The sequence below is a fragment of the Sapajus apella genome, unplaced genomic scaffold, assembly GCF_009761245.1.
Source record: "Sapajus apella isolate SASKATOON/1434 unplaced genomic scaffold, GSC_monkey_1.0 scaffold12, whole genome shotgun sequence".
In the NCBI taxonomy this organism is placed as follows: Eukaryota; Metazoa; Chordata; class Mammalia; order Primates; family Cebidae; genus Sapajus; species Sapajus apella.
In genome coordinates this window covers 36,814,759-36,841,504 of record NW_022436952.1, presented here as the reverse complement: position 1 = coordinate 36,841,504, position 26,746 = coordinate 36,814,759, and the positions used below count along the sequence as shown (strand labels likewise).

At 37.7% G+C, this 26,746-nt stretch overlaps 1 protein-coding gene across 2 annotated transcripts in view; it reads left to right on the top strand.

The window, feature by feature from the left end:
• Positions 1-26,746, top strand: part of CPD (carboxypeptidase D) — a 70,180-nt gene that overhangs the window by 29,638 nt on the left and 13,796 nt on the right. For both annotated transcript variants that reach the window (XM_032280983.1, XM_032280982.1), the window contains exons 5-14: positions 197-546; positions 1,026-1,217; positions 4,321-4,488; positions 8,762-8,871; positions 16,766-16,868; positions 17,486-17,628; positions 18,986-19,155; positions 20,856-21,179; positions 23,285-23,480; positions 25,486-25,621. In XM_032280983.1, the coding sequence (XP_032136874.1) occupies positions 197-546; positions 1,026-1,217; positions 4,321-4,488; positions 8,762-8,871; positions 16,766-16,868; positions 17,486-17,628; positions 18,986-19,155; positions 20,856-21,179; positions 23,285-23,480; positions 25,486-25,621 (1,892 nt within the window). The remainder of the gene's footprint in view (positions 1-196; positions 547-1,025; positions 1,218-4,320; positions 4,489-8,761; positions 8,872-16,765; positions 16,869-17,485; positions 17,629-18,985; positions 19,156-20,855; positions 21,180-23,284; positions 23,481-25,485; positions 25,622-26,746) is intronic.

Genomic DNA, 26,746 nt, shown 5'->3' with positions numbered 1-26,746 from the left:
CTAGTAGAGACGGGGTTTCACCATGTTGACCAGGATGGTCTTGATCTCTTGACCTTGTGATCCACCCGCCTCGGCCTCCCAAAGTGCTGGGATTACAGGCTTGAGCCACCGCGCCCGGCCTCTACTGTGCTTTTATAATGTTAAAGCATTGTATGTCTTAACTATAAACCATTTACTTTTTCAAATTTTTTTTCAGGTATATGCCATTGACTGTTACTAATATAGTGGTAAAAGAAGGACCAGCCACAGAGGTGGATTTTTCCCTCAGGCCATCTGTAACTTCAGTAATCCCTGACACAACTGAGGCTGTAGCAACTGCTAGCACAGTTGCTATACCTAATATTCCTTCTGGAACATCATCCTCCTACCAGCCAATTCAGCCAAAGGACTTTCACCACCACCATTTCCCTGATATGGAAATCTTCTTGAGAAGGTTTGCCAATGAATATCCTAACATTACTCGACTTTATTCGTTGGGAAAATCAGTAGAGTCAAGAGAACTTTATGTGATGGAGATATCTGATAATCCAGGTGTCCATGAACCAGGTAATTGGTATGGTCTTACACATAATTGCAGTAGTGCCTCCCAAAGCCATGTTCAGTATTGCCATGTTTCATCCAGAAAAGTCACCTATAGTATGTATAACTGGTATTAAGAAAACCTAACTAAAATTAGAAGAAAGAAAAAAAGAAAATGTAACCAATCTTTTCCCAGAAAAGAAGGAAATCCTTTTGCTAACCCATATTAGGCATGATATTTAATACATGCATAGATTAGATTTATTCTGCTAATAGTGTTATTTCTTTATATTATATGGCATATATATGCTTTGAGCCTGCTCAGACATATGTATTAGTAAGAAAGTTGCTTTATAAGATGTTTCTGAAGGTTTTTTTCTGCCTCCTTTGCCAAAAATACATGTTTAAAAAAATTTTTAGTCCACGATTTATATAAGTTGGGGAAAAAAAAAAAGAGTCCATGATGATTAAAAAGGAAAAAAGTCTTCCATGTAATTTGTTTTCAGGTGAACCAGAATTTAAGTACATTGGAAATATGCATGGAAACGAAGTGGTTGGAAGAGAACTGCTGTTGAACCTCATCGAATACCTTTGTAAGAACTTTGGAACAGACCCTGAAGTCACAGATTTGGTTCGTAGCACTAGAATTCACCTTATGCCATCCATGAATCCTGATGGGTATGAAAAATCCCAGGAAGGTAAAGAATAGCTATTAATGCTTAATCTTTCGATCACCATATAGCATGATTATTTTGATATAGAAGAGAATTTGAACTGTTTCTTTTGGAATTTCTTCTTGTTTTTTTCCTTATAATTTATGATTGATTTTAGCTCTTATATTCTTATGAGATGATCTGGCCCACTCAACAATTATGTGATCAAATTTATACTTTTAATGGAGTTTTTCACTTGGTAATGGCTCTTATTTACTTGAAATAGAGTATAAGATTTTTACAAATTGTTTCATTTTAGCAATAGCTCTGTCAACAAAGAGTCAAACTCTGTAAAATGTTTGGAGAGATGTATTCTGAGCCAAATATGGGCGACCATGGCTCATGACACAGCCCTCAGACCTTCAGGACATCTGCCCAGGATGGCCAGGGAGCAGCTTGGTTTTATACATTTTAGGAAGACGTGAGACGTCAATCAGATACATTTAAGATATACATTGTTTTGGTCCTAAAAGGGCCAGGGTTGAAAAGAGTTATTATCAATTGAAAGGAATGTCTGGGTTAGGAAACAGGTTGTAGTTACCTAAGTTTTATCATGCAGATGAAGCCTCCAGGTAGCAGGCTTGAGAGAGAACAGATTGTAAATGTTTCTTATCAGACTTAAGGTCTGTGTTGGTATTAAATGCTGATTGGCTTTTCCTGATTTCCAGAAGGGAGGAGGTGTAATAAGACATGTCTGACCCCCACTTCCCGTCATGGCCTGAACCAGTCTTTCATGTTAACTTTGGAGTGCCCTGGCCAAGAGGAGGGAATCTATTCAGATGGTTGGGCAGGGCCTTAGAATTTTGTTTTAGGTTTACAGTTCTTATTAAATCATTATTTTGGGAATCTTATTTCATAAGTGAAAAATCAAACCAGATATCTCTGAAAGCCAGCGACTCTGTTTTGGCGCTCAGTTCTACTCTCTGTGCATATTCCAGACCTGCTAATTTATTGACTTCCCGTTTCTTTGCCTTCTCTGGGAAGCCCATCTTTCCTGGGTGTTATAGTATGTGCTGGGACAATAGACTGATACATGCCACCTTATGCACAACACTAGGGGAGTGAGAATTCATCTTTTCCCAGCCCGTGATTTTTTCTAGGCAATGATATCTATCAGTAGAATAGGCACCACAGTATGATATGGAGCCTCATGACTTATTACTAGCACTGCCCTGACTATTGGGAGGATCAGTTGGTCATTAGTACCCAGAAGCGCTCTTGAACAATAGGCACAAGATCTTCCAGGTTTTTTTTTTTCAGGTTTTCCCCATAATGTCCTTATTCTTTATCAGTGCCACAAATCCCTCCTACACACTCCCCAGACCTTTCTGAAAGGTAGAACTAATTACACTAGTGAGTCCTCCAGTTTTCTTCAATCTCTTGCAATTTTTCTCATTATAATGACAATAGTAAGGCTCCCACTCCCTATTAAAATGGAATATGCACAGTTAAGCTTAAATTGAACTTTTTCCTCCATCAAGTTAAACTTCCAACTTTGTTCTTGGCTAACTTTACCTTTTTGTGATCACTTTAATGTGAGCATATCACAATTTTCTTCTTTTCATTTGGTGTATTTCTTACAATGTCTTAATGAGCTTCATACAAGTACAGAGAGAAGTGTAGAGTTCCTGGCCAGATGCAGTGGCTCATGCCTGTAATCCCAGCACTTTGGTAGGCCGAGGTGGGTGGATCATTTGAGGTCAGGAGTTTAAGACCAGCCTGGCCAACATGGTAAAACCCTGTTTCTACTAAAAATACAAAAAATTAGCTGGATATGGTAGCACACACCTGTAATTCCAGCTACTCAGGAGGCTGAGGCACAAGAATTGCTTGAACCTGGGAGGTGGAGGTTGCAGTGAGCCAAGATCATGCCATTGCACTCTAGCCTGGGCAACAGGGCGAGACTTCATCTCAAAAAAGAAAAATTGTAATGCCTTACAGATTCTTCCTGCCTGTTGCACAGGCAAAACAGTTCACTGAGACCATAGTATCACAGTAAAGAGACAGTTGAATTAACGCAAGGCCAGCCACACAGGAGAGCTGGAGTTATCACTCAAGTCAGTCTGCCCAACGGCTCAGAGGTTATGGTTTTTCCAAGACAGTTTGATGGGCAAGGTGCTAGAGAATGGGATGATTGGTTGGCGATGAAATCATAGGGATGTGGAAAACAGTCCTCATGTGCTGAGTCACCATCTGGTTGGGAGCCACAGGACCAGCTGAGTCACAAGTCGCTGGTCTGGGTCGTATCAGCTGGTTGTCAGAAATGCAAAAGTCTGAAAAACATCTAAAAAGGCCAATCTTAGGTTCTGCAATAGGGATGTTATCTACAGGAGCAATTGGGAGAGTTACAAATCTTCTAACTTCCGAAATGATGGCTGGTTGTACTTTAATTACACATACATGTTAGCCAATTTCGGCCCTCTTACAGTCCCAACTGTGTGGCCTTTCATTATTTTTACAAAGGTAGTTTCATTTTGGGAAAGGCTATTATCATTCTTGCTTTAAGATTAAACTGTAAGCTAAATTCCTTCCAAAGTTAGCTTGGCCTATGCCCCGGAATGACCAAGGACAGCTTGGAGGTTAGAAGCAAGGTAGAGTCCGGGCATTGTGGCTCAATCCTATAATCCTAGCACTTTGGGAGGCCAAGGTGGGCGGATCACCTGATGTCAGGAGTTCAAGACCAGCCTGGACAACATGGTAAAACAACGTCTCTACTAAAAAATACAAAAATTAGCCGGGCATGATGGCCGGTGCTTGTAATCCCACCTACTCAGGAGGCTGAGATGGGAGAATCACTTGAACCTGGGAGACAGTGGTTGCAGTGAGCTGAGATTATGTCACTTCACTCCAGCCTGGGTGGCTGAGTGAGACCCTGTTTCAAAAAAAAGAATCAAGGTAGAGTAAACTATGTCAGACTTCTCTTACTGTAATAATTTTGCAAAGACAGTTTCATAATCACAGGCGATTGATAATAGTGAAGCCTGATATGTTCACATTTGCCTTGAGTTAAAATATCTGAAGTAGTACGTGTTGGAATAAGATATAAGCGAACATGGCTTAAATTTGAATCCTTTATCATATCATACAGGAGATTCAATAAGTGTAATTGGCAGAAACAACAGCAACAACTTTGACTTGAACAGAAATTTCCCAGACCAATTTGTTCAAATCACAGATCCTACCCAACCAGAAACTATTGCTGTAATGAGCTGGATGAAGTCCTATCCATTTGTACTTTCAGCAAACCTGCATGGAGGTATGGCAACTTTATATTCTAGTAATTAGTTCTTGTTGAGTGCATTTGGAAATCCTGGTGGAATTTTATCAGTTTGTAGTGTTATGCTTTCTTAAAATGAGTATCCTGTTACTGCTTTTATGGCAGATAACAATAAAGGTCTTTTCTCATTACTTTTTCAGCCAGTGTCCTGGTTGTTTCTTTCCTCCTTGTTTCTCCCTTTTTTTCCCTCCTCTTGTCTTCTCCTTCTGCCTCCATCTCTTCTCTCCACCCCTTTCTCCTCTCTTTTCTCACGTACTGCTTCTCTCTCCCTCCTATCTCCTCTCCCCTTTCTTCTCTGTCTTTTTTTTCTCCTCTCCTCTCCCTCTTCCCTGTCTCTCCCCTTACTCTGCTTCTTCCTTCTCCTCTTCTCTTTTTCTCATAGTTCTTCAGGTATTTTGTATTTATCCCTCACACTGGGAACTTGATAACATGCTCTCTGTCATTCATAAAAGTTGATCCGAATGTTTAGTTCTGCTTTCTCCCTGAAGGTTCATAAACTCTTTTATGTAAATTTAAATTTTGATATGCTCTTACTGATATGTCTACTAATACCAACATTTAGATTTTGATACTCTCTTTTACTTGGCATATGCTTAACTGCAGCAGAATGACCACATTCTCATGTAGCACCTGAGTTTATATACCTCCAAATAATTTAGCAGGGATGGATCGGTTGAATAGGATGAGAGGTCAAGATTAAAAATCATCACAACGTCCAACTAAGATTGTGAATAAGAGTGAAGGTATCAGTACCCAAGAGAACCAAAATGTGTCCACACATAAACTCACTTGAACAAAATGTTCATTCATTTAATGTACAATGCTAATGTGTATGAATGTTCAGTGTACACGAATGTTCATTCAGTATTACTCACAATAATGAAAATGCAGAAACAACCCAAACAACCATCATCTGATAAATGGATAAATAAAATGTGGTCTACCCTTACAATGAATATTATTTGGCATGAAAAGGAATCAAGTGCTGATATATGCTACGACATATATTCTTGAAACTTCATGCTAAGTGACAACAGCCAGTCATAAGAGACCACATATTGTATGATTATTATTTCTTTTTTCTTTATCAAGTTAATAATTATATTTTTATGAAATGTTCAGAATAGGCATATCCATAGAGACAGAAAGTAGATTAGTGATTGGATTGGGCTGGAGTGAAGAGTGGTAAGAGGTGATGAGGGAGTGATGGGTTTTAGGGTTTCTTTCTGGAGTCACGAAAATGTTCTGTAACTAGATAGTGGTAGTGGCTGTACACCCCTGTGAATATAAACAACTTTAAATGGGTGAATTGTATGTTATTTGAATTATATCAGTAAAACTACTAAAAAAAAAAAAAAGTGACAAATATTAACACCAGGGACAGTGGGGAAGAAATTTAGTGTCAACATTTATTGGAACATCCAGAAGTATGAGACTTCATGGCATTAGAGTAGCCTGCCATTTTAGAATGATAGTACATACTGATGGATATTTAGATTTAGGAAGTTAATTGAGATTCTCCAAAAAATGCTTTGAAAGATTGCCAATAGTAGAAAAAAGTGCTTCTACAGGTGGTAATCATATATTGTTCTTAAAGAGCCAAATAAGAATTATGAAGTTATACCCTGGTTGGCAAAATAAATTTTTTGCTTTGTTTTTTTATATTTTATATGTTAAATGCTATGTTTGGTAGAAGACACTTTTTATTTAGAGCTTTAATATTCTCAGAATAAATCACACATCATGTTGGCTAAATCTGAAAAGTTAATAATAGTTACATGCCTTTGAAAATAAGTCACAGATGTACAGATGTGGTATCAAGACCTTGGCATGCTGAGAGGCGGGAATCTTCAGTCATGCAAACATCTTTGTTTCCATGACATATTTTGTTTTCTCATCTTAAAATCTTTATTTAAATGGAGTTTAAAATCTTGGCAAAGCAATTTAAAGGAGAATTTCTTTGCTGTTGTATAAGAGTAGAAAACCTCATAGATCCTGCAGCTAGAGCTTGAGAATTAAGCTAACAAAAGGCAGATTAAAAGGAAAAAGCATATAAATTTTATTTGATATTAATATTTGTATGTGACACAGGCAACAGGCGGTGGGGGAGTTCATAGGAAAGACATGAAACCCTCAAAAAGGCAGTAAGTGTTGAGGACTTAGTGCTCTTATAACAAAGGGTAATACCTTGTGGAAAAGTGACTACACAAAGGAAGGGGTTTAAACTTTTAGGGGTGGTAAATTGTAGGAAAGTGACTAGGAAATATGTGGGGGAAACTACTGAAAGATGAGGGTTCTTTTACCAATGTTTGTTTGTGTCAGCTCATCTTGGCATTGACTATCCCATTTTTGATGGTACCAAGAAGGTAACTTTCTCACAGGAAATTTATGCCCTAATTTTAGGCAGAAATGGGGAGGGTAGATAGCCTTTCCTGCATGTGCTGTTTCTCAGTTGCCTTCAGCTTTAAATAATTAATATGCTAAAGAGTCATATTCTAAGGCAGCATATTCTGATTCCCTTCACTGCCAACTTTATAATTTAGAAGGATCTTGAAAGATTATAGGGGAAAACAATATTCTTTTTCATAAATTTTCAAAAATTTTGGTACTAATTTTTTTATTGAGGTGAAGTTTACATAATTCCAGTGGCATTTAGTGCATTCACAGTGTTTTGCAACTGCCCCCTCTATCTTGTTCCAAAACATTTTTATCTCCCCAAAAGGATACCCTATACCCATTTAACAGTGACTCCCCATCCCCTTCTTCCCACAACTCCTGGTAACCACCAATCTTTGTTCTGTCTTTAGGGATGTACCTATTCTGGGTATTTCATAGATATGGAATCATATAACATGTGACCTTTCGTGTCTGGCTTCTTTAGCATAGTGTTTTCTAGGTTCATTCATGTTGTAGCATATATCGGTACTTCATTACTTTCTATGGCTGAATAATAGTACATTGTATATACATGTGCATATATCAGTATCACATTTTCTTTATCCATTTACTTACTAATAGACATTTGAGTTGTTTCTACTTTTTGACTACAAAATGAAAAATGCTTCTGTGCCCATTAGCATTCAAATATCTATTTGAATCCGTTTTCCTTTCCCCATCCCCGCAACCCTTGTTTTGAAACCTAGTCTTACTCTGTCACCCAGGCTGGAGTGTAAGTGGTGTGATCATGGCTCACTGCAGCCTCAAACTCCTGAGCTCAGACAGTCCTCCCACGTCAGCCTCCCAAGTAGCTGGAACTGCAGGCATACACCATCACACCTAGCTTATTTTTAATTTTTTATAGAGACAGGGTCTCCCAGTGTTGCCAAGGCTGATCTTGAACTCCTGGGCTCAAGCAATCCAACCACCTTGGCCTCCCACAAAATGCTGAGATTATAGGCATGAGCCACCGTACCCAGCCCCTGTATTCAGTTCTTTTGTTTATACACCTAGGAGTGGAATTGTCATATGATAATTCCGTGTTAAGCTTTTTGAGGAATTGCCAAACTGTTTTCGACAGCAGCTGGATTATTTTACATTCCCGCCAGCAATGTTTGAGATTCCAGTTTCTTCATATATTCGCCAACAGTTATTATTTTCTACTTTTATTATTATAGCCATCCTAGTGGTTGAGAAGTGGTACCTCATTTTGGTGTTGGTGTGCATTTCCCTGATAGCTAATGATGCTGAGCATCTTTTCGTGAGCTTGTTGGCCATTTATATATCTTCTTTGGAAAAATATCTGTTCAAGTCCTTTGCCCAATTTTTAATTAAGTTTTTGTCTTTGTTATTTAAGAGTTTTAAAATATATTCTAGATACTGGACCCTTATCAAATAACTGGCTTGCAAATTATTTTCCCCCATTCTGTAGGTTATCTTTTCTCTTTCTTAATTATGTCCTTCATGTGTAGAAGTTTTTGATTTTGATGCAGTCCAATTTATCTGTTTTTTTTATTTTGTTGCTAGTTCTTTTTATATTGATGCTAATTTTTTTTTGAGGTAGACTTTGATAGAAGTACTATAAATCTTTTATGCCTTTTTTGGCTTTAGAAAATTAGCCATTTGAAAGATATTTTCTCTATTCACTTTGATTTTCTATTGGAGAAATTAGTATATTTTTCATTTCTACTGAGGAAATTCTGCTTGGCAAATTTTATTGTTTTCCCTTCTCTGGCAGTATTCTGAAAAGCTTACTTTATGTTACTGATGCATCTTGAACAGACAACTTGATGCATTTTCCTCTTTTCCCTTATAGGTTCTTTGGTGGTTAACTACCCTTTTGATGATGATGAACGAGGAGTTGCCACGTATAGTAAATCACCAGATGATGCTGTGTTTCAACAAATAGCACTTTCTTATTCCAAGGTAGGCTTGTATTTGAATATAAGATGCCATAAAATTAATTCTTTCATCAAAAAATATGCTTTAAAGTTCTGCAACACTCAGGTCAAGTGCTTCCTTTGTTAAGAAAGCATGACTTGTTCAGCTGTTTCCAAAAAACAGCTTTTTCTCCTATTTCCTACATCAGTTTTGAATATACTACACATCTTTCTCCATTGGCCTTTTACGTATGGTTTTAGCACAGTACCTGAAACATAGCATGTCAGTTTATTTCATTTGACAAATAAGTTATAAGCCATGTAAAATAGACCAAAACAGGGGCTTAATGAATTATAGCTCTGGAGCCAAGAAGTTTTGTCCACCGCCTGTTTTTGTAAATAAAATTCTATTGACACACAGCCACAGCTATATTTTTATATACTGTGTGTGTCTGCTTTCTCCTTCAACATTTGAAAGTCAGTATAATTTACTATATTAACAAACTAAAGAAGAAAGACCCTGTAATCATCTTAATAGATGCAAAGAGCAGAGTTGAGTAGTTGCAACAAAGACTTTTGGATCTAAAAAGTCTAAAATATTTGCTGTCTGGTTCTTTACAGGAAAAAAAATGCCAAACTTTAGTCTAAGATCCTATAGTTACATATAACAAGGAAAAGCAGGCAGAAAATTTCTGTGTTTTCCAAACTTCCTATAATGAACATGGATTACCCTTACAATCAGGAATGTTAAAATGTGTGTGTGTGAAAATTTAATTTAAAAATCATTCTTAGGGCTGGGCATGGTGGCTCACGCCTGGAATCCCAGCACTTTGATAGGGCAAGGCAGGAGGATTGCTTGAGCTCAGGAGTTTGAGACCAGCTTGGGTAACATAGCAAGAGCTTGCTTCTACTAAAAATAAAAAAATTAGCCCGTCTTGGTGACATACATTTGTTTTCCCAGCTACTTAGGAGGCTGAGGTGGGGGGATCGCTTGATCCCAGGAGATTGGGGTTGAAGTGAGCTTGATCACAACACTATACTTCAGCCTGGGTGACAAAGCTGAGACCCTGTCTCAAGAAAACAAAAATCGTTCTTAGAAAACATGTTAAATGTTGAGGTGTGTAAACTAGGCTTGTTAGTTTCAGTTTTTGGTGTTACAACTGAATTAGTATTATTATTGGTTATATTGGTACTATTATTGGTTATAGGTAATGAGTATTATTACCGTAACTCTGTGCTCTCTAGTCGCAGCCCTAAATCATTCTACTTTTCCCACTCCCTCATTCTCTACAAATGAATCTTGTGAGATTGTTCAGTTTCTACTAGAGGAGTACAGCTGTTCATTTCACTTTAGAGAATTATTGCCTTCTGTTTGGATATAAGTATTTTTTTGAAGTACATATATGGAGTAATAAGAGGAGAATGGATAGTGTCCCACCCATCAAAATAAAAATTAAATGGTCAGATTTTGTATATATTTCCATCATGTTCTATGCTCATTCTCATGATTTCTGCTTTTTGCCTTCGTTATGGCTTCCAGTTCCTTATCTTCTCTTTGTTTTCTTAGACCATTAACCCTTTTGATTTGATTTACCTTTCTATGTAGCCTAGACCCATGGACATACATTTTCAGTGATTTTCCTAAGGATCTTATATACCCTTTTGACATACCTGCTTTGCCCTCCAATCCTTAGTAATTACCATTATCTCCTTTCTCCATTCCAATATTACAAGTACAGCCCAGAGTAGTCACACAGTCATGGCAATTTGCTGTAGTCCATATGTATGCTCTCCAACTTCAGCTGAACCCTCAGTCCTACATGACAGTATTTCCTGTTTAGCTACTTGACTCCCTGGCTCATTTCCCACTGTGGTGATTCAGAGCCTTTGTCCTCTATCTGAGCCTCCTATTCCAGCTCTATCCCTCTTATTCATAGTAGATCACTTTGCATTGAACTAAAGTAGAACTTTGAGTAACCTGATGTGAGTTCACTAAGATTCTGTCTTCTCAATTGTTATTCATCTGTGTCTTAACAATATTCTCCATCTCTTGATCCCACTGCCTTCTGCCTCCTGGAATATTGTGTCTTCATATCTTATTTTGTAAACGGAAAGGTGATAATTAAACTCCTTAGTCTTCACGCACAGCCTCCTTTTTCTTGGTCAATAAGTAGCTCCTCTAAAAATAATGTCTTCTGCTAACTTTAATAAGCCCCCATGAAACTACCATTCCAAGTTTCTTTATATTTACTCTTCCAAACTTCTGAAAAGTAAATAGTTTTGGGAGACTTCTAAGCAGCCAAAGACAATGATGGCTATGTGATAACCAACCTCCCAGAATTTTTCTTTAAACAATATAAAACAACTTTATAAGTACCAAATTTTACACAAAACCACACTGTTGGCATCACAGAAGATCCTGAAACTGCAAAACAACTGTAAATTAAAAAAAAAAAAAAAAAATCAAGAAATTTCAGGATGCTCTATCATGCACCTACCCCACCTTCACCCCACCACAAGGCTTCATGATGCGGTAAAGCAGACCAAGAAAACTTAACGGAGAGGACAGAAGTGGGTACCAGTGAAGGGCAGCTGTGAAGGTGATTTGGAATGACCACGATACATAACATATGCACTAAATCCGAAAATACTGAAGGAGTAACTGGGCAGATGAAAGCTCTGGAATACAGGGAACAGATTTCAAAATGCACACAACTTAAAGGATCCAGTGAGATTTAATGGGATAAGCACAATTTAAAAGGAGAGGATGGTTACAGGGAGATCTTCCAAACTCATAGCTTCTGGAGGAAGAAAAAAAGGCAAAAAAAGAAATGAAGAAGTGCTCCTTGGTAGTTAGATGGTGAATGAGAAAAAGAAAAAGTGGAGGAAAATGTAAGGTTTTTACAAGACAGAAAATAACTTTAAAATCAGAAGACTCCCAGCTCCACCCTTAGCACCAAGACAAATATATAAAACAACCACACCGAGGAACCTGGATTTTGCTAGACCGACAGAAAAGCATACCATTAAGCCAGGAATAATATTAAATGCCCAATATCATAAAAATGAACAAGAGGAAAATAAAGTCTATGGAAAACTATTGCAGAAAATTAGGAAATGAAATTTCACATACAGAAACTAAGGAAACCCTACCATTAGCAAAAAATAATAAGCAGAAGAAAACTGTTCAGTTGGCACTCTAAACAGATTAAGTATACCCAAACATACACTGAAAATATGAGAAACTACCTCATCTCAGATAGTCAAAAAATAAAAACAGAAGCCAGGAAACAAAAACCAGGGAGAAATAAAGTTTATAGGACTCGGGAAAAAAATGGAAGAAAAAGACAAAATTATCTCTGAAATAAAGAATAAATGACAAAAGTTAGGGAACTCATACATCCAATTCCAAACTTACTATAAAGCTACAGTAATTAAGACAGTGTGGTACTGGCATAAGGACAGACACATAGATCAATGAAATAGAACTGAGAGCCCAGGAAAAGATTCTTAGTTGATGGTCAGTTGATTTTTTTTTTTTTTTTTTAGACAAGGATGCCAAGGCAATTCAATAGGCAAAGATTAGATTTTTAAAATAAATGGTGCTGTGACAATTGGATATTTATATGCAAAAGAATAAACTAGATACTTTCCTCATACCACACCCCAAAATTAGCTCAAAATAGGTCATAAACCTAAATATAAAAACTAAAACTATAAAACTCAAAAAAAAAGGAATAAATCTTTGTGACCTTGTTTCTCCTCTAAATATGACATCAAAAGCATAAGTGACAAAAAAAGATTGATACATTTGATATCATCAAGTTTAAAAACTTATTTACTGCAAAGAAAACTATTCGTTTTTTGGTTCTGCTGTAACAAAATTCCACAAACTGAGTGGTCTAAGACAACAGAAATTTATTGCCTCACAGTTCTGGAGGCCAGAAGTCCAAAATCACAGTGTTGCCAGGGCCATGCTCCCTCTGAAACTGTGGAAGAATCCTTCCTTGTTTCTCCCTAGTTTCTGGTGCTTTGCTGGCAACTTTTGGCATTCCTTCACTTCTAGCTGCATCACTCCAACCCTTCATCATCACATGGCATTCTCCCTGTGTCTTTGTATCCCAGTTTCCCCTGTGTATGAGGACACCGTCATATTGGAATAGGGCCTGTGCTAATCACCTCATTTTAACTTGATTACCTCTTTAAGGAACTTAGTTTCAAATAAGATCACATTCTGAGGTACTGAGGGTTAGGACTTCAATATATTTTTGGAGGACATAACTCAATCCATAACAGATAACATCAAGGAATTAAAAAGACAACCCACAGAAGCTGGGTGTGGTGGTACCTACCTGTAGTCCCAGCTACTTGGGAGGCTGAGGCTGAAGAATTGCTTAAGCCCAGGAGGTAAAGGCTATCGTGAACTATGATCATGCCACTGCACTCCAGCTTGGGCAACAGAAAGAGACCTCAGCCCCCCAAAAAATGAATAAATAAAAAGATGACCCAGAGAATAAGAGAAAATTTTTCTAAATCATATATCTGATAAACATCTTAGATCTAGAATATATAAATAAATCTTACAGCTAAATAGTAAAAAGACACACATCCAAGTGAAAAATGGGCAAAGGATCTGACATTTCTCTAAAAAAGATGAAATGGTCAACAAGCACATTAAAAGATGCTCAATATTAGTAACCAGCAGAGAAATGCAAATCAATACCACAGTAAGATACCTCTTCTTACCCACTAGGATGGCTGTAATTTAAAAAATGGAAAATATGCATAGGCAAAGATGTGGAGAAATTGGAACCTTTGTACATACATTGCTGGTGGGATGTAAAATGGTATAACTGCCTTGGAAAACAGTCTGGTAGTGCCTCAAAACATTAAATATAGAATTATAGTATGAACTAGCATTCCACTGCTTGGTATATACCCTACTACAAGAGAAATGGAAACGTGTGTTCACACAAAAACTTGTACATGAATATTTGTAGTAGCATTATTCATAATAGCCCCAAATGGAAACAACCCAAATGTCTATCAGCTGATGAATGGGTAAACAATCTGTTAAGTAGACATAAAAAAATCATACAGTGGAATATTATTCAGCCATAAAAAGTAATGAAGTACTGATACATGGTACAACTTGAATGAACCTTGAAAATATGCTAAGTGGCCGGGCGCGGTGGCTCAAGCCTGTAATCCCAGCCCTTTGGGAGGCCGAGGCGGGTGGATCACGAGGTCAAGAGATCGAGACCATCCTGGTCAACATGGTGAAACCCCGTCTCTACTAAAAATACAAAAAATTAGCTGGGCATGGTGGTGCGTGCCTGTAATCCCAGCTACTCAGGAGGCTGAGGCAGGAGAATTGCCTGAACCCAGGAGGCGGAGGTTGCGGTGAGCCGAGATCGCGCCATTGCACTCCGGCCTGGGTAACATGAGTGAAACTCTGTCTCAAAAAAAAAAAAAAAAAAAAAAGAAAATATGCTAAGTGAAATAAGTCACAAGAGACTACATATTGTATGATTCAATTTATATGTAATGTTCAGAATAGGCGAACCCATAAAGACACAGAGAAAGTAGATTGGAGATTGCCTAGGGTTTGCAGTGGGGGTGGGGAGTGGAGATTGGGGTTAAATGGAGAATGCCAATAGGTGTAGAGTTTCTCTTTGGGGTGACGAAATATCCTAAAATTTATTGTGGTGGGTGGTTATACAACTCTGTGAATACTAAAAACCATTGATTTGTACACTTTAAATGGAATTTGAGTGTCATCCTAGTCAGTTGTGTGGAATGTAAATTATATCTCAATAAAGTGGATTTTGAAAACCTAAAGAAGATTGAGGGGTGGAACATCCATTCTCTATTCACATATAAGTTAAAAAAAAATCAGTATGTAAAAGTTATATGGCCGGGCGTGGTGGCTCATGCCTGTAATCCTAGCACTTTGGGAGGCTCAGGCGGGTGGATCACTTGAGGTCAGGAGTTCGAAACCAGCCTGTCCAACATGGCGAAACCCCATTTCTACTAAAAATACAAAATTAGCCGGGCACGGTGGTGCATGCCTGTAATCCCGGCTACTCGGGAGGCTGAGACAGGAGAATCGCTTGAACCTGGGAGGCAGAAGTTGTAGTGAGCCAAGATCGTGCTACTGCACTCCAGCCTGGGCAATGAGGGCAAAACTCCATCTCAAAAAAAACAAAGTTATATAACCAGAGCCGGTGTGATGGCTCACACCTGTAATCCCAACACTTTGGGAGGCTGAGGTGGGCAGATTGCTTGAGCCGCAGAAGTTCAAGACTAGCCTGGGCAACATGGTGAAGCCCCATCTCTACAAAAAATACAAAAATTAGCCAGGTGTGGAGGTGCATGCCTGCAGTCCCAGCTACTCAGGAGGCTGAGGTGGAAGGATCACCTGAGCATGGGGAGATTGAGGCTGCAATGAGCTGTGCTTCTACCACTGCACTCTTGGCTGGGTGACAAAACAAGACTCAGATTCAAAACCAAAACAAAACAAAAGCAAAAGAGCATGCATATAATTATTACCAAAATCTAAAATTATAGTTTTTTATTTGGTAAGAGAGTGATGGGATGATAAGCCTATAATTGGCATATTAAGTTTCTAAAGGGGGATTGTTTTTTATTTTATTTTTATTAAGGCAGAGTCTTGCTTTGTCACCCAGGCTGCAGTTCAGTGGTGCAATCGTGGCTTACTGCAGCCTTGACTTCCTTGACGGGGTCAAGCTATTTTCCCATCTCAGCCTCCCCAGGAGCTGGGACTACAGGCATGTACCACCATGCTTGACTTTTTTTTTTTTTTTTTTTTTGTAGAGACAAGGTCTCATTGTGTTGCCCAGGCTGGTCTTGAACTTCTGAGCTCAAGCAGTTCTCCCACCTTGGCCTCCCAAAGTGTTGGGATTATAGGCATGAGCTTACCTGTCCTTGTTCATGTATTTTAAAGTTAAATGGTTAATTTTTCATGGTAGAAAAATGGGAAATTATTATTTTTCTCTTCATACTTTCAGTACTTTGTTTCTGTTTCAAAAAGAGGTAAATGAAGTTTTGACCATCTTTCAAAGCTCAGTTTCTTCTAGGAAACTCCCGCTACTACTGTAATCAGATGTAATCTTTCTTTCCTCGTTCAATGGCATTTAGTTGTGCCTCCATGGCAGTTTTCTTGCCCTTCCTTGAGTGATCAGTTGCATGCCTCCTGTGTGCTAGATGCTGAGGACACAGAGACACAAAACTGTTTCAAGGAATAGTGTATTGTCTTTAGGGAAGACAAAGATGCAATTAGTTATAATAGGATAAGAGAATTGTACAGAGGGCAGTCAGAGCACAGAAGGGCCATCTTATTCACACTAGAAGTCGGTAAAAGCTGCTTACTCTCATTGTATGTGTACTATCTTTTTTGGAATTTAAGCTCCTTGAAAGCATGAAACAAAAATATGAATATGAGTAGAAGTTTTTTTTTTTTTTAGAGAGGGGTTTGGCTGGGCTTTATATTACTTGTAATTGCAAGTAATAAATGAAGTCGTCAATATTTTCTTTCTTTTTTTTCTTTTAAGACGGGGTTTCACCACGTTGGTGAGGCTGGTCTTGAACTCCTGACCTCAGATGATCCGCCCGCCTTGGCCTCCAAAGTGCTTGGATTACAGGCATGAGCCACCACACCTGGCCAAAGTTGTCAATATTTTCTTACAGAGCACATTTAACTTTGATTTTTAATTACAGATAAGTTCACATAGTGAAAAATCAAAATGACATAAAAAGCTATACACTGAAAAGTCTCACTGCTCATATCCGCACCCCAGTCCTACCTCCACCCCTCACACACCTTGTTGGAAGCTACTTTTATTATTTTCCTGTATCTTCCCAGAATTTTTTGATGGAGACGCAAACAAATATAAGTAAAGATTCTTTTGTTTTTCCAGGAAAATTCCCAGATGTTTCAAGGTAGACCTTGCAAGAATATGTACCCTAATGAATATTTTCCTCATGGAATAACAAATGGAGCTAATTGGTATAATGTCCCAGGTAAAGATTCTTTTATATCAAGGCCTTAGAAACTTGGTGGCCTTTCTGCTTTCCAGATGGTGCTGCTTGTTACTGATTTTAATTTTGAGAAATAATCATCATTTTTAAAACATTGTTTAAATAGTTTAAAATATTTAAATATTCTTTTCAACTTTTATGTTTGATGTACATTGAGGTTTGAGTAAGAATAATGTGCTAAATCTTATTAAAGTTACATTTTGCATCTGGCTATTACTGTGCTAATAGGAAGAGTGTAAGGTATATTTGAACAATTAAACATGAAGGTTCTAGCTATTTGTAATAGCTGGAAGTAAAATGTAACACTTTAATCACTAGAACTTTATTAAAGTGTTACATTTTACTTCTAGCTATTACAAAGAATCTTACTTGTGCTAATAGGTAGAGTGTAAGCTATATTTGAACAATTAAACATGAAAGTATAGGTGTTTTGCTTGTATCACAACCATCAAAGTGCCCTCACATGAACACATTACTGTTTTTCAGTCAATGCTAATAGAAGATGAATTTGGCTTTTTACTAGGAATATTGCTTACCTTTTGGAATCTGAGCTGTTTAGAACTTCTTCAGAGTGGTTAATTTTAATTTTTATCCCTTAGGAGGTATGCAGGACTGGAACTATTTACAAACAAATTGCTTTGAAGTGACTATTGAACTAGGTTGTGTGAAATACCCATTTGAGAAAGAGCTGCCAAATTTTTGGGAACAGAATCGAAGATCTCTAATCCAGTTTATGAAACAGGTGACTATTCAGGAGTGAAGTGTGAAATTTCTCCTTAGGGTAAAGAGATTTTTGTGTGTACACATGGTTTTTGTGCAGTGATTTTAGAATATACTCTTTAAAATTTCAATTTGTTTTAGTATATTTAACCAATTTGTATATTCCAAGGGGTTTAGTATATTTATCTAGAAAAGTCATTGATGGAAATGAGTATATTTGTATGCATGAGGAAAAGTTGAGGAAAATGACTAAACAAGGTGGTGGTGTTTCACTCTTAGAGGTTAGTGGCCACTTTTTACTCTGTGTTTATAAAAGACCAACATAAGTTGGATACACACTTAATAATTTAACAAGTGATAGAAAGATAGGCTGTGGAGTAAGTGTTTTTATTCTTTTTCTTATTGCCAGTGATTTACTGTGAAATGATTAATTTCCTTTTTTTTGGATATATATGGTGGCTAATAGGGAAAGAGTACAAGAAATGTACTAATGTTAAATAGGATAATCTGACTAATACTTTGTGCCAGTACATTTCTGCTTTTTTCTTTTTCCTGTGTGGTGTGACATAAAGGCTGTGAGTTTGTTTACTATATTTATAGACATTTTATTCTGAAAAAATTTAAATACCCAAAAAAGTTATGACTAACCAATAATTATTCCTATATTTAGATTTATCATTTTTAACATTTTGTTGTATTTGCTTTATTTTAATGTAAATTTTGTTTATATACACACATATTTTTGACTGAACTATTTTAATATAAATTGCAGGTATGGTATTTTACCCCTAAATATTTCAGCATCTATCTTCTAAAAATAAGGATATTCTCCTACATGCTATCTCTAAATGCTACTATCCTACCCAAGAAAATTAACAGTAATTCTCTAATATTACCTAATACTTAGTTTATATTTAAATTTCCATACTTGTCCCCCAAATGCAATTTTATAGCTATTTTTTTATATATAGCTGTATTTTATGACCAGGATCTAGTCATGTTTCATGCATTGCATTTGATTATTATATCTCTTTACTATTCTTTGATCTAGAAGAGTCCTTCCATTTTTAAAAAATTGCCATTTCCTTTTGAAGAGGCTAGGCCTGTTTTCTTGTAGAATGTCATATTCTGAAAAATCAGAATGTGCTAAACTTTAAACAGTATGACTTATATTCTTCACGATAAAGAGAAACAAAGCCTGTGAAAAATTAGCCTTCAGAAATATATTAATGAACATTTGCATTTAGCTTTACTCTGAACTCCTAAATTCCTGTTTGTTCCATTTATTTGTGTTAACAATCTGTTATTTTGAATATGACCTCACAAGATAATTAGATGATGTTTACTATTGAAATATGGTGTCCTTGTACTTAATCCAGGTTCACCAGGGTGTCAAAGGATTTGTTCTAGATGCCACAGATGGCAGGGGTATATTAAATGCCACCATTAGTGTTGCTGAAATTAATCACCCAGTGACTACTTACAAAACTGGAGATTACTGGCGTCTCTTGGTTCCAGGAACTTATAAAATCACAGCATCTGCTCGCGGGTAAGTGACTGAATGCTTTGAAATTGAGTGCTTGGGGGACAGATAAACATAGCTCCAATCTAGAAGATTCCAGGATGTCCTAGAGAGCCTGTTAAGCAACTTTGAATGTATTGCTGGGAAGTTTAGGGCTTGTTACACCTTTGACTCTCCTTTAGTGGCAGATAGAGTACATGAAAAAAATAAAAAGATTCCTGGGAGAAATATTCTAGTTATTGCTTATTTACTCATTGCGACATGCTTCCAACCTGGACATTAAACAGGACACTTTAGAATACACATCAAATGCTGGTCCTTGTGGCCTTAGGTTTTTTTATTTAAAAGGAGAGTTAGGCCAAAGTAATTCTATAAAGTCAGTTCCAATTTGTAGTAGAATTTCTTGGAAATGTTTTCAAGATAGTTTTTCCTTTAAAAGAGTAACAAAAGTATTAGTTGATGAAGCACAAAGAACATAGAAAATGCATAAAAAGAACGTTTTTCATTCCCTTCATTTGCTAAATAAAGGCAAGCCCAAAGCAATGCAATCTATTTGACATGCTAGTAACTTTGTTGTTGTTGTTGTTGAGACAGAGTCTCTCCCTGTTGCCCAGGCTGGAGTGCAGTAACACTCTCAGCTCACTGTAACCTCCACCTCCTGGGTTCAAGGGATGCTTGCATCTCAGCCTCCCAAGTAGTTGAGATTGCAGGCACGCGCCACCATGCCTGGCTAATTTTTGTGTTTTTAGTAGATACAAGGTTTCTCTTGTAGTTTTCTTTATCTTTTGATAAGTATAGATGTTACCACAGGATATTTTCCCTTCTTCCTACTAGCTAACTTATTTTTGAAGCGTTAGTTTGAATACCCATTGAAATAAGGGTAAATACATGAACACATTTTAGTTGTTGCCTTTGTTTTTTAATGGTTTCCGTATATCTAGTGGTCCATAAGTGGATGAGTTAAAACCTCACACTAATGAGTAATGAGGTCTTTTCTGTGATTCTTCCATTTTGGAAGAGTATTAACTAAAGCAGCAGGGGATCTGAGAAACAGGGTGAGAAGGATGTGTTTGGCAGAGAATATCCTAACTTAGCACCTCTCCAACTTTTCCACCCATATACCCTGATAGAGAACAAGTGAATTCAACTTTCAGGAGACATGGGAGTATCCACTACAAGCATTAACTTTCTTTTGAAGTCATATATTTAACCTTAAAAACCCAGGCTGGGCACGATGGCTCATGCCTGTAATCCCAGCACTTTGGGAGGTGGAGGCAGGTGCATCACTTGAGGTCAGAAGTTTGAGACCAGCCTGGCCAATATGGTGAAACCCCGTCTCTACTAAAAATACAAAAATTAGCCAGGTGTGGTGGTGGGCAATCCCAGCTACTCAGGAGACTGAGGCAAGAGAATCACTTGAACCCAGGAGGCAGAGGTTTCAGTGAACTGAGATGGTGCCACTGCACTCCAGCGTGGGTGACAGAGCGAGACTCTGTCTTAAAAAATATATATGTGAAAAAAGTCCATTTACATGTTGTAGTATACCCATGTCTGTTCTTTATTAATGTATTAAAAATAATAAATTACTCAGCGTTAAAATTTTGTCTCTTTAGGAAGATTCATCACATTTATCTCAAGGATTCACATGTTCTTTGCACACCTGTTTTCCCAGGGTTTGGGTACTGTAGCTGCAGGAGTGTGGTTCTGATCTGTCTCCTTTATCATAGGTATCATCCAGTTACCAAGAATGTGACTGTCAAGAGTGAAGGTGCTATTCAGGTCAACTTCACGCTTGTTCGATCCTCAACAGATTCAAACAATGAATCAAAGAAGGGAAAGGGGGCTAGCACCAGCACCGATGATGCCAGCGATCCAACTACTAAAGAGTTTGAAACTTTAATTAAAGACCTTTCAGCTGAAAATGGTTTGGAAAGCCTCATGTTACGCTCTTCCTCAAATCTGGCTCTTTATCGGTACCATTCCTACAAAGATTTATCGGAGTTTCTGAGAGGACTTGTAATGAACTATCCACATATTACAAATCTTACCAAGTAAGTGTCACTTTCTACTGTCTTTTTTCTTTTAAAGAGAGTAAAATCAGCATTAGCCATGTTGAATAGTTATTGTAATTTATGTAGAAATATTTGGGAACTGAATGGATAGAGAGTTGGAGTTTACTTATTTTGCAACAGGGGTTTGCTTAGAGATCTTTTAATAGTGAATCTTGGGAACTTTCAGGAGAATTACTTGTTAGATTAGAAGTCGATAGCCTATGCCTCCAGGAAATGTAAAATTACTCTTCCTAATAATTATTTTAACTGATTGTAAAACGCTTTTCATCACTTAGCTACAGATATATTAATATGTTCTGACTGAATATTATTTAATTTATTTTGCTTGGGGCAAGGGAGGAATTTAGAACTATAAGCTCACCTGTTAGAAATTATGTGTAACTTTTTTTTTTTTTTTAATTAGAAAGTGAAACCTAGTTGCTGTCCTAATTCTACTCTCTATTCACAGCCTCTTACTTGAAGTTTTAGGAACATGTATGATCAAGGGTCGCAGGGAAAATATGCAGTCCTGGCTTATGTAAAACTGATAGCTGAGATAGCCTTTACCTTTACTTTCTGACGGTTGTTCTGCCTTACTTGCACTGTTTCATTTTAGATCTTGTTACAGTTACTCCAAAATTATTACTATGATGTGTTGATTCCTATGGTTTGCCTATTGTAGGTAAAGTCTTAACATTTTGCCTTGAGCTTATAGTTTTCTGCTGCAAACCTCATCAACATTATTTTTACTTTGTCTTTCTTCAGTGGTCCTTTTAATTTCATCAGAAAACTCAGTTTCTCAGATTCTGATTTTTGATGTTCATGGGTACAGAGTGCTACTTACTTTCTTTGGCAATACCAATTACCTTTTTCCTTAACTGATTCTTGAATATTTTTGGCTATTCAGCTTTTAATATTATACAATCTTTGTTCCATAGAGTTCATATACTTTTTTATTTTAAAATAAAACGAGGCTGGGTACAGTGGCCCACACCTGTAATTCCAGCACTTTGGGAGGCCCAGGTGGGAGGATCGCTTGAGGCCAGGAGTTCCAGTTTACAGTGAGCTATGATCACGCCACTGTATTCCAGCCTAGGTGACAGAGTAAGATCCTGTCTCTAAAACAAACAAAAATTGGACATTATTTTGCTGTTAGTACTTAGTTGGTTTAATTTTTTTAAACTTCGAATTTAAGACACACTTTTTAGTTAAATATTTTCTCAATATGCCACGCATGCCAGTGGTGGGGCCCAAGAGTTTTCACCAACAGGCACTAAGTACCATTTAACAGCATCATGAGAAAGCAATAACTTGTCTGTTAATTTGTCTCAATTTAATATGATCGTATTTTTTCTGTTCAGTTCTTGTAAATCTCCCTTTATGCTAAAGAAAACAGATCCTTAAGCTTAAAACTCTTGGGCAAGCAGAGTATTTGACCATTGTTTAATTTTCATTGAATCATTATTTTTTTCCCCACTCAATTATTTTTACTGTGAAACTGGTGTTGCATTTATAGTAAAGTACAAAGTGACTTATTTACATAAATTAATTTAAAAAGGGAGGGCCAGGGTGGTGGCTCATGCCTATAATCCCCACACTTTGGGAGGCTGAGGTGGGAGGATCACTTGAGGGCAGAAGCACTTGAAACCAGCCTCAGCAATATAGCAAGACCCTGTCTCTACAAAAATTTTTTTAAAAATTAGCCAGGCAGCTGGACGCAGTGGCTCACGCCTGTAATCCCAGCACTTTGGGAGGCCAAGGCGGGCGGATCACGAGGTCAAGAGATCAAGACCATCCTGGCCAACATGGCGAAACCCCATCTCTACTAAAAATACAAAAAAATTAGCCAGGCGTGGTGGCACACACATGTGGTCCCAGCTACTTGGGAGGCTGAGGCGGAAGAATTGCTTGAACCCAGGAGGTGGAGGTTGCAGTGAGGCCGAGATTTCGCCACTGTACTGCAGCCTGGTAACAGGGCAAGACTCCATCTCAAAAAAAAAAAAATTAGCCAGGCATGGTAGTGCAAACTTGTAGTAAAGTCCGTAAGTCAACATTAACATAGTACTTGATTACTTGCTGATTTTTTTGTTTCTTGTTTTTGAAAGTTTGGGACAGAGCGCTGAATATCGTCACATTTGGTCCCTTGAAATCTCCAATAAGCCCAATGTATCTGAGCCTGAAGAACCAAAGATTCGTTTTGTTGCTGGTATCCATGGAAATGCTCCAGTTGGAACTGAACTGCTTTTGGCTCTGGCAGAATTTCTCTGCCTGAACTACAAAAAGAACCCAGCTGTTACCCAAGTAAGAGAATAGACAGGGTTGACATGCTTTAAAAGGAAAAAGCTCAACATTAGTATCAGGCCACCATTTTTAAAGTTTTTAATTTACTGCTAGATTTTGTCAAGTTACTTGTAGTACATTATGAACTTTACCCTTCAAAAAGGAACCATCTTTGTAGTATATACTCTGTTAATAGTGTCTTTCTATTGTATTTCCTTGTTTATCTTAAGAGGCATACAGGAAAGAATACTAAAAATTTACATTCAATTTCCTACTCCTTCATTTAATAGCCATGCTACCCTTCCAGTCTTTATTCACCATTCTTTACTTTTTGTTTTGTTTTGGAGACGGAATCTTGCTCTATCACCCAGGCTTGAGTGCAGTGGCACAATCACTGCAACCTCTGCCTCTTGGGATCAGCTCACTGCAGCCTCCGCCTCCTGGATTCAAGTGGTTCTCCCGCCTCAGCCTCCTGAATAGCTGGGACTACAAGTGCCCACCACCTCACCCAGCTAATTTTTTAGTATTTTTAGTAGAGACGGGGTTTTGCCATGTTGGCCATGCTGGTCTCAAACTCCTGACCTCTTGTAATCCACCTGCCTTGGCCTCTCAAAGTGCTGGGATTACATGTGTGGGCCATGGTGCCTGGCCAGTTCTTGGGCCATGGCACCCAGCTAGTTCTTTACATTCTAACTTGAGGGACTTCCATTCTAAGTTACTTATAATTAGGACACTATACTGAAAAATCTAGTGAAAGACTAGTTTTTCAATATAGTTTTCCTTTTCATGAAATACATAAAAATTATTGGACATCTTGGCTGCTAAGAGATTTTAGAAAAAAACAACGGTATTGTCTACTTTAGCCATCCATAACTACAGAAAGAACATTGACTAGGGTGTGATGGCTCATGCTTGCAATCACAGCAATTCACAGGACTGAAGAGGGAGGACCACTTGAGGCCAGGTGTTTGAGACCAGCCTGAGAAACAGAGTGATATCCTGTCTCTACAAAAATTTTAAAAATTAGCTGGGCATTGTGGTGCAAACTGTAATCCTAGCTACTTGGGAGGCTAAAGTGAAAGGATCACTTGAGCCTAGTAGGTCAAGGCTGCAGTGAGCTGTGATTGCACCACTGCATTCCAGGCTGGGTGACAGTGAGACCTTATCTCAAAAACAAAACCAAACAAAACTTTGACCCAGACGCTTGGTCATGTATGATTAAGCAACCTCGGTTGCCTCAGAGAAGGGAAGGAAAGAGTGCAGCCTTCTAAAACACACACTAATTGGCTCTGTCCATAGTGGACTTAGGAAAGGGAAAAAGAACTGGTATTTATTGAACACATAATATGTGCCAAGTAGTTTACCACATACTTTATATACCTCATTATATCCTCCACCCTGTGATGCTGATTATCTCCATTTTATAAATGTAGAAACTGAGGCAGTCGCACAGCTAGAAACTGGTAAAACTAGAATTTAAGCCCAGTTGTGTCTACTCCGAAGCCCAGAGCAGCTCTGCCTTGCCAAAGCAATTTTGGAAAGAATTGATGTCATGATTCGGATCAGAAGGGACCTGTGTAATTAGGTGACATGAACTTAAATCACACTGATCAAAAATTATTTTTATCACCTTCCTTTGTGGGACAGATGCTCTGTGTTGGAAACTTACTCAACTCTGTCATCAGAGCACAAAAGCAATCATATATAAATGAATAGGCATGGTTATGTGTCAATAAAACTTTATATGTAATAGCAGGCCGCAACTGGATTTGGCCTGCAGTTAGTGGTTTCTGATCCCTTTTCTAAGTCACTGGGAGGTCTCTGGGAGCATTAGCTGTACAGTAGTTTTTTGCTTATTTTTAATTTGAAGCAAAAGGAAATTTTATTTTTAATTCATTTATTTTCGTTCTTCCTTTTAAATTAACTGTGTGTAGAATAAACAGTAGACTTTCCATTTGCGGCATGGGAGGGTACCTGTTGATTCTACATACAGCTAGTAACTCATTAATTTCTGGTTCTGCTTTAGTTGGTTGACAGGACTAGGATTGTGATTGTCCCTTCACTAAATCCAGACGGGCGAGAGAGAGCACAAGAAAAAGACTGTACTTCAAAAATAGGACAAACAAATGCTCGTGGCAAAGATTTGGATACAGACTTCACAAGTAAGACTAATTTTTAGGCCATTAAAGTACTTTGGAGATAATTTTCTGTTTGCTAGAAGATTGGTTGATCCTATTTTGTCAGTGAGCAATGGAGTAATTGGTTGATCCTATGTCAGTGAGTAATGGAGTGCTTTCTTGTCTGAGTTATGAATGTAAGGTATAAATGAATACAGACATGCAGAAAACTTTTTAAATTTTTCTCCTTTATTATTTACAAATATAGTTAAAGTTTTTCATAGAAATTCAATCAGTAATATTGGGATGTTTCTTCACTAGTTGTGAAGAGATGTGTTATCCTCTCTCCTCACCCATTTATGTGTATACACACACATATTGATTTAGAGGGCCCTGTTTCTTATTTACTTAAATGAGATCACCAACTGTGTGGATTATTCTGTAACCTTTTTCATTGAATATATATCATTGACACCTTTCAATTTCAGTACTTATAGATCTCTAACCTAACATTTCTTTTTTTGTTTTTTTGTTTTGTTTTGTTTTTTTTTTGAGACAGAATCTCACTCTGTTGCCCAGGCTGAAGTGCAGTGGCACAATCTCGGCTCACCTCCACCTCTTGGGTTCAAGTGATTCTCCTGCCTCAGCCTCCTGAGTTGCTGGGATTACAGGCACCCACCACCATGCCTGGCTAATTTTTGCATTTTTAATAGAGATGGAGTTTCACCATGTTGGCCAGGCTGGTCTTAAACTCCTGATCTCAGCTGATCCACCCACTTCAGCCTCCCAAAGTGCTGGGATTGCAGGCATGAGCCACTGTGCCAGGCCCAACATTCTTTTTTAATGGCATCTATAATGCTATTAATCTATGCCAGTACTCTAATTTATTAATCCATTTTATACTGATAGATATTTACTTTATTTCTGATTTTTTGCTTTTGTAAACAATGCTGCAGATAATACCCTGCTTTCTGAAACTCTCATTTTCTTCCAATGATAGTGTATTTGTCTGTTTTCACACTGCTGATAAAGACATACCTGAGACTGGGAAGAAAACAAGTTTTAATTTGACGTACAGCTCTGCATGGCTGGGGAGGTTTCACAAGCATGGCAGAAGGCAAAAGGCACTTCTTACATGGCAGCAGCAAGGGAGAATGAGAAGAAAGTAAA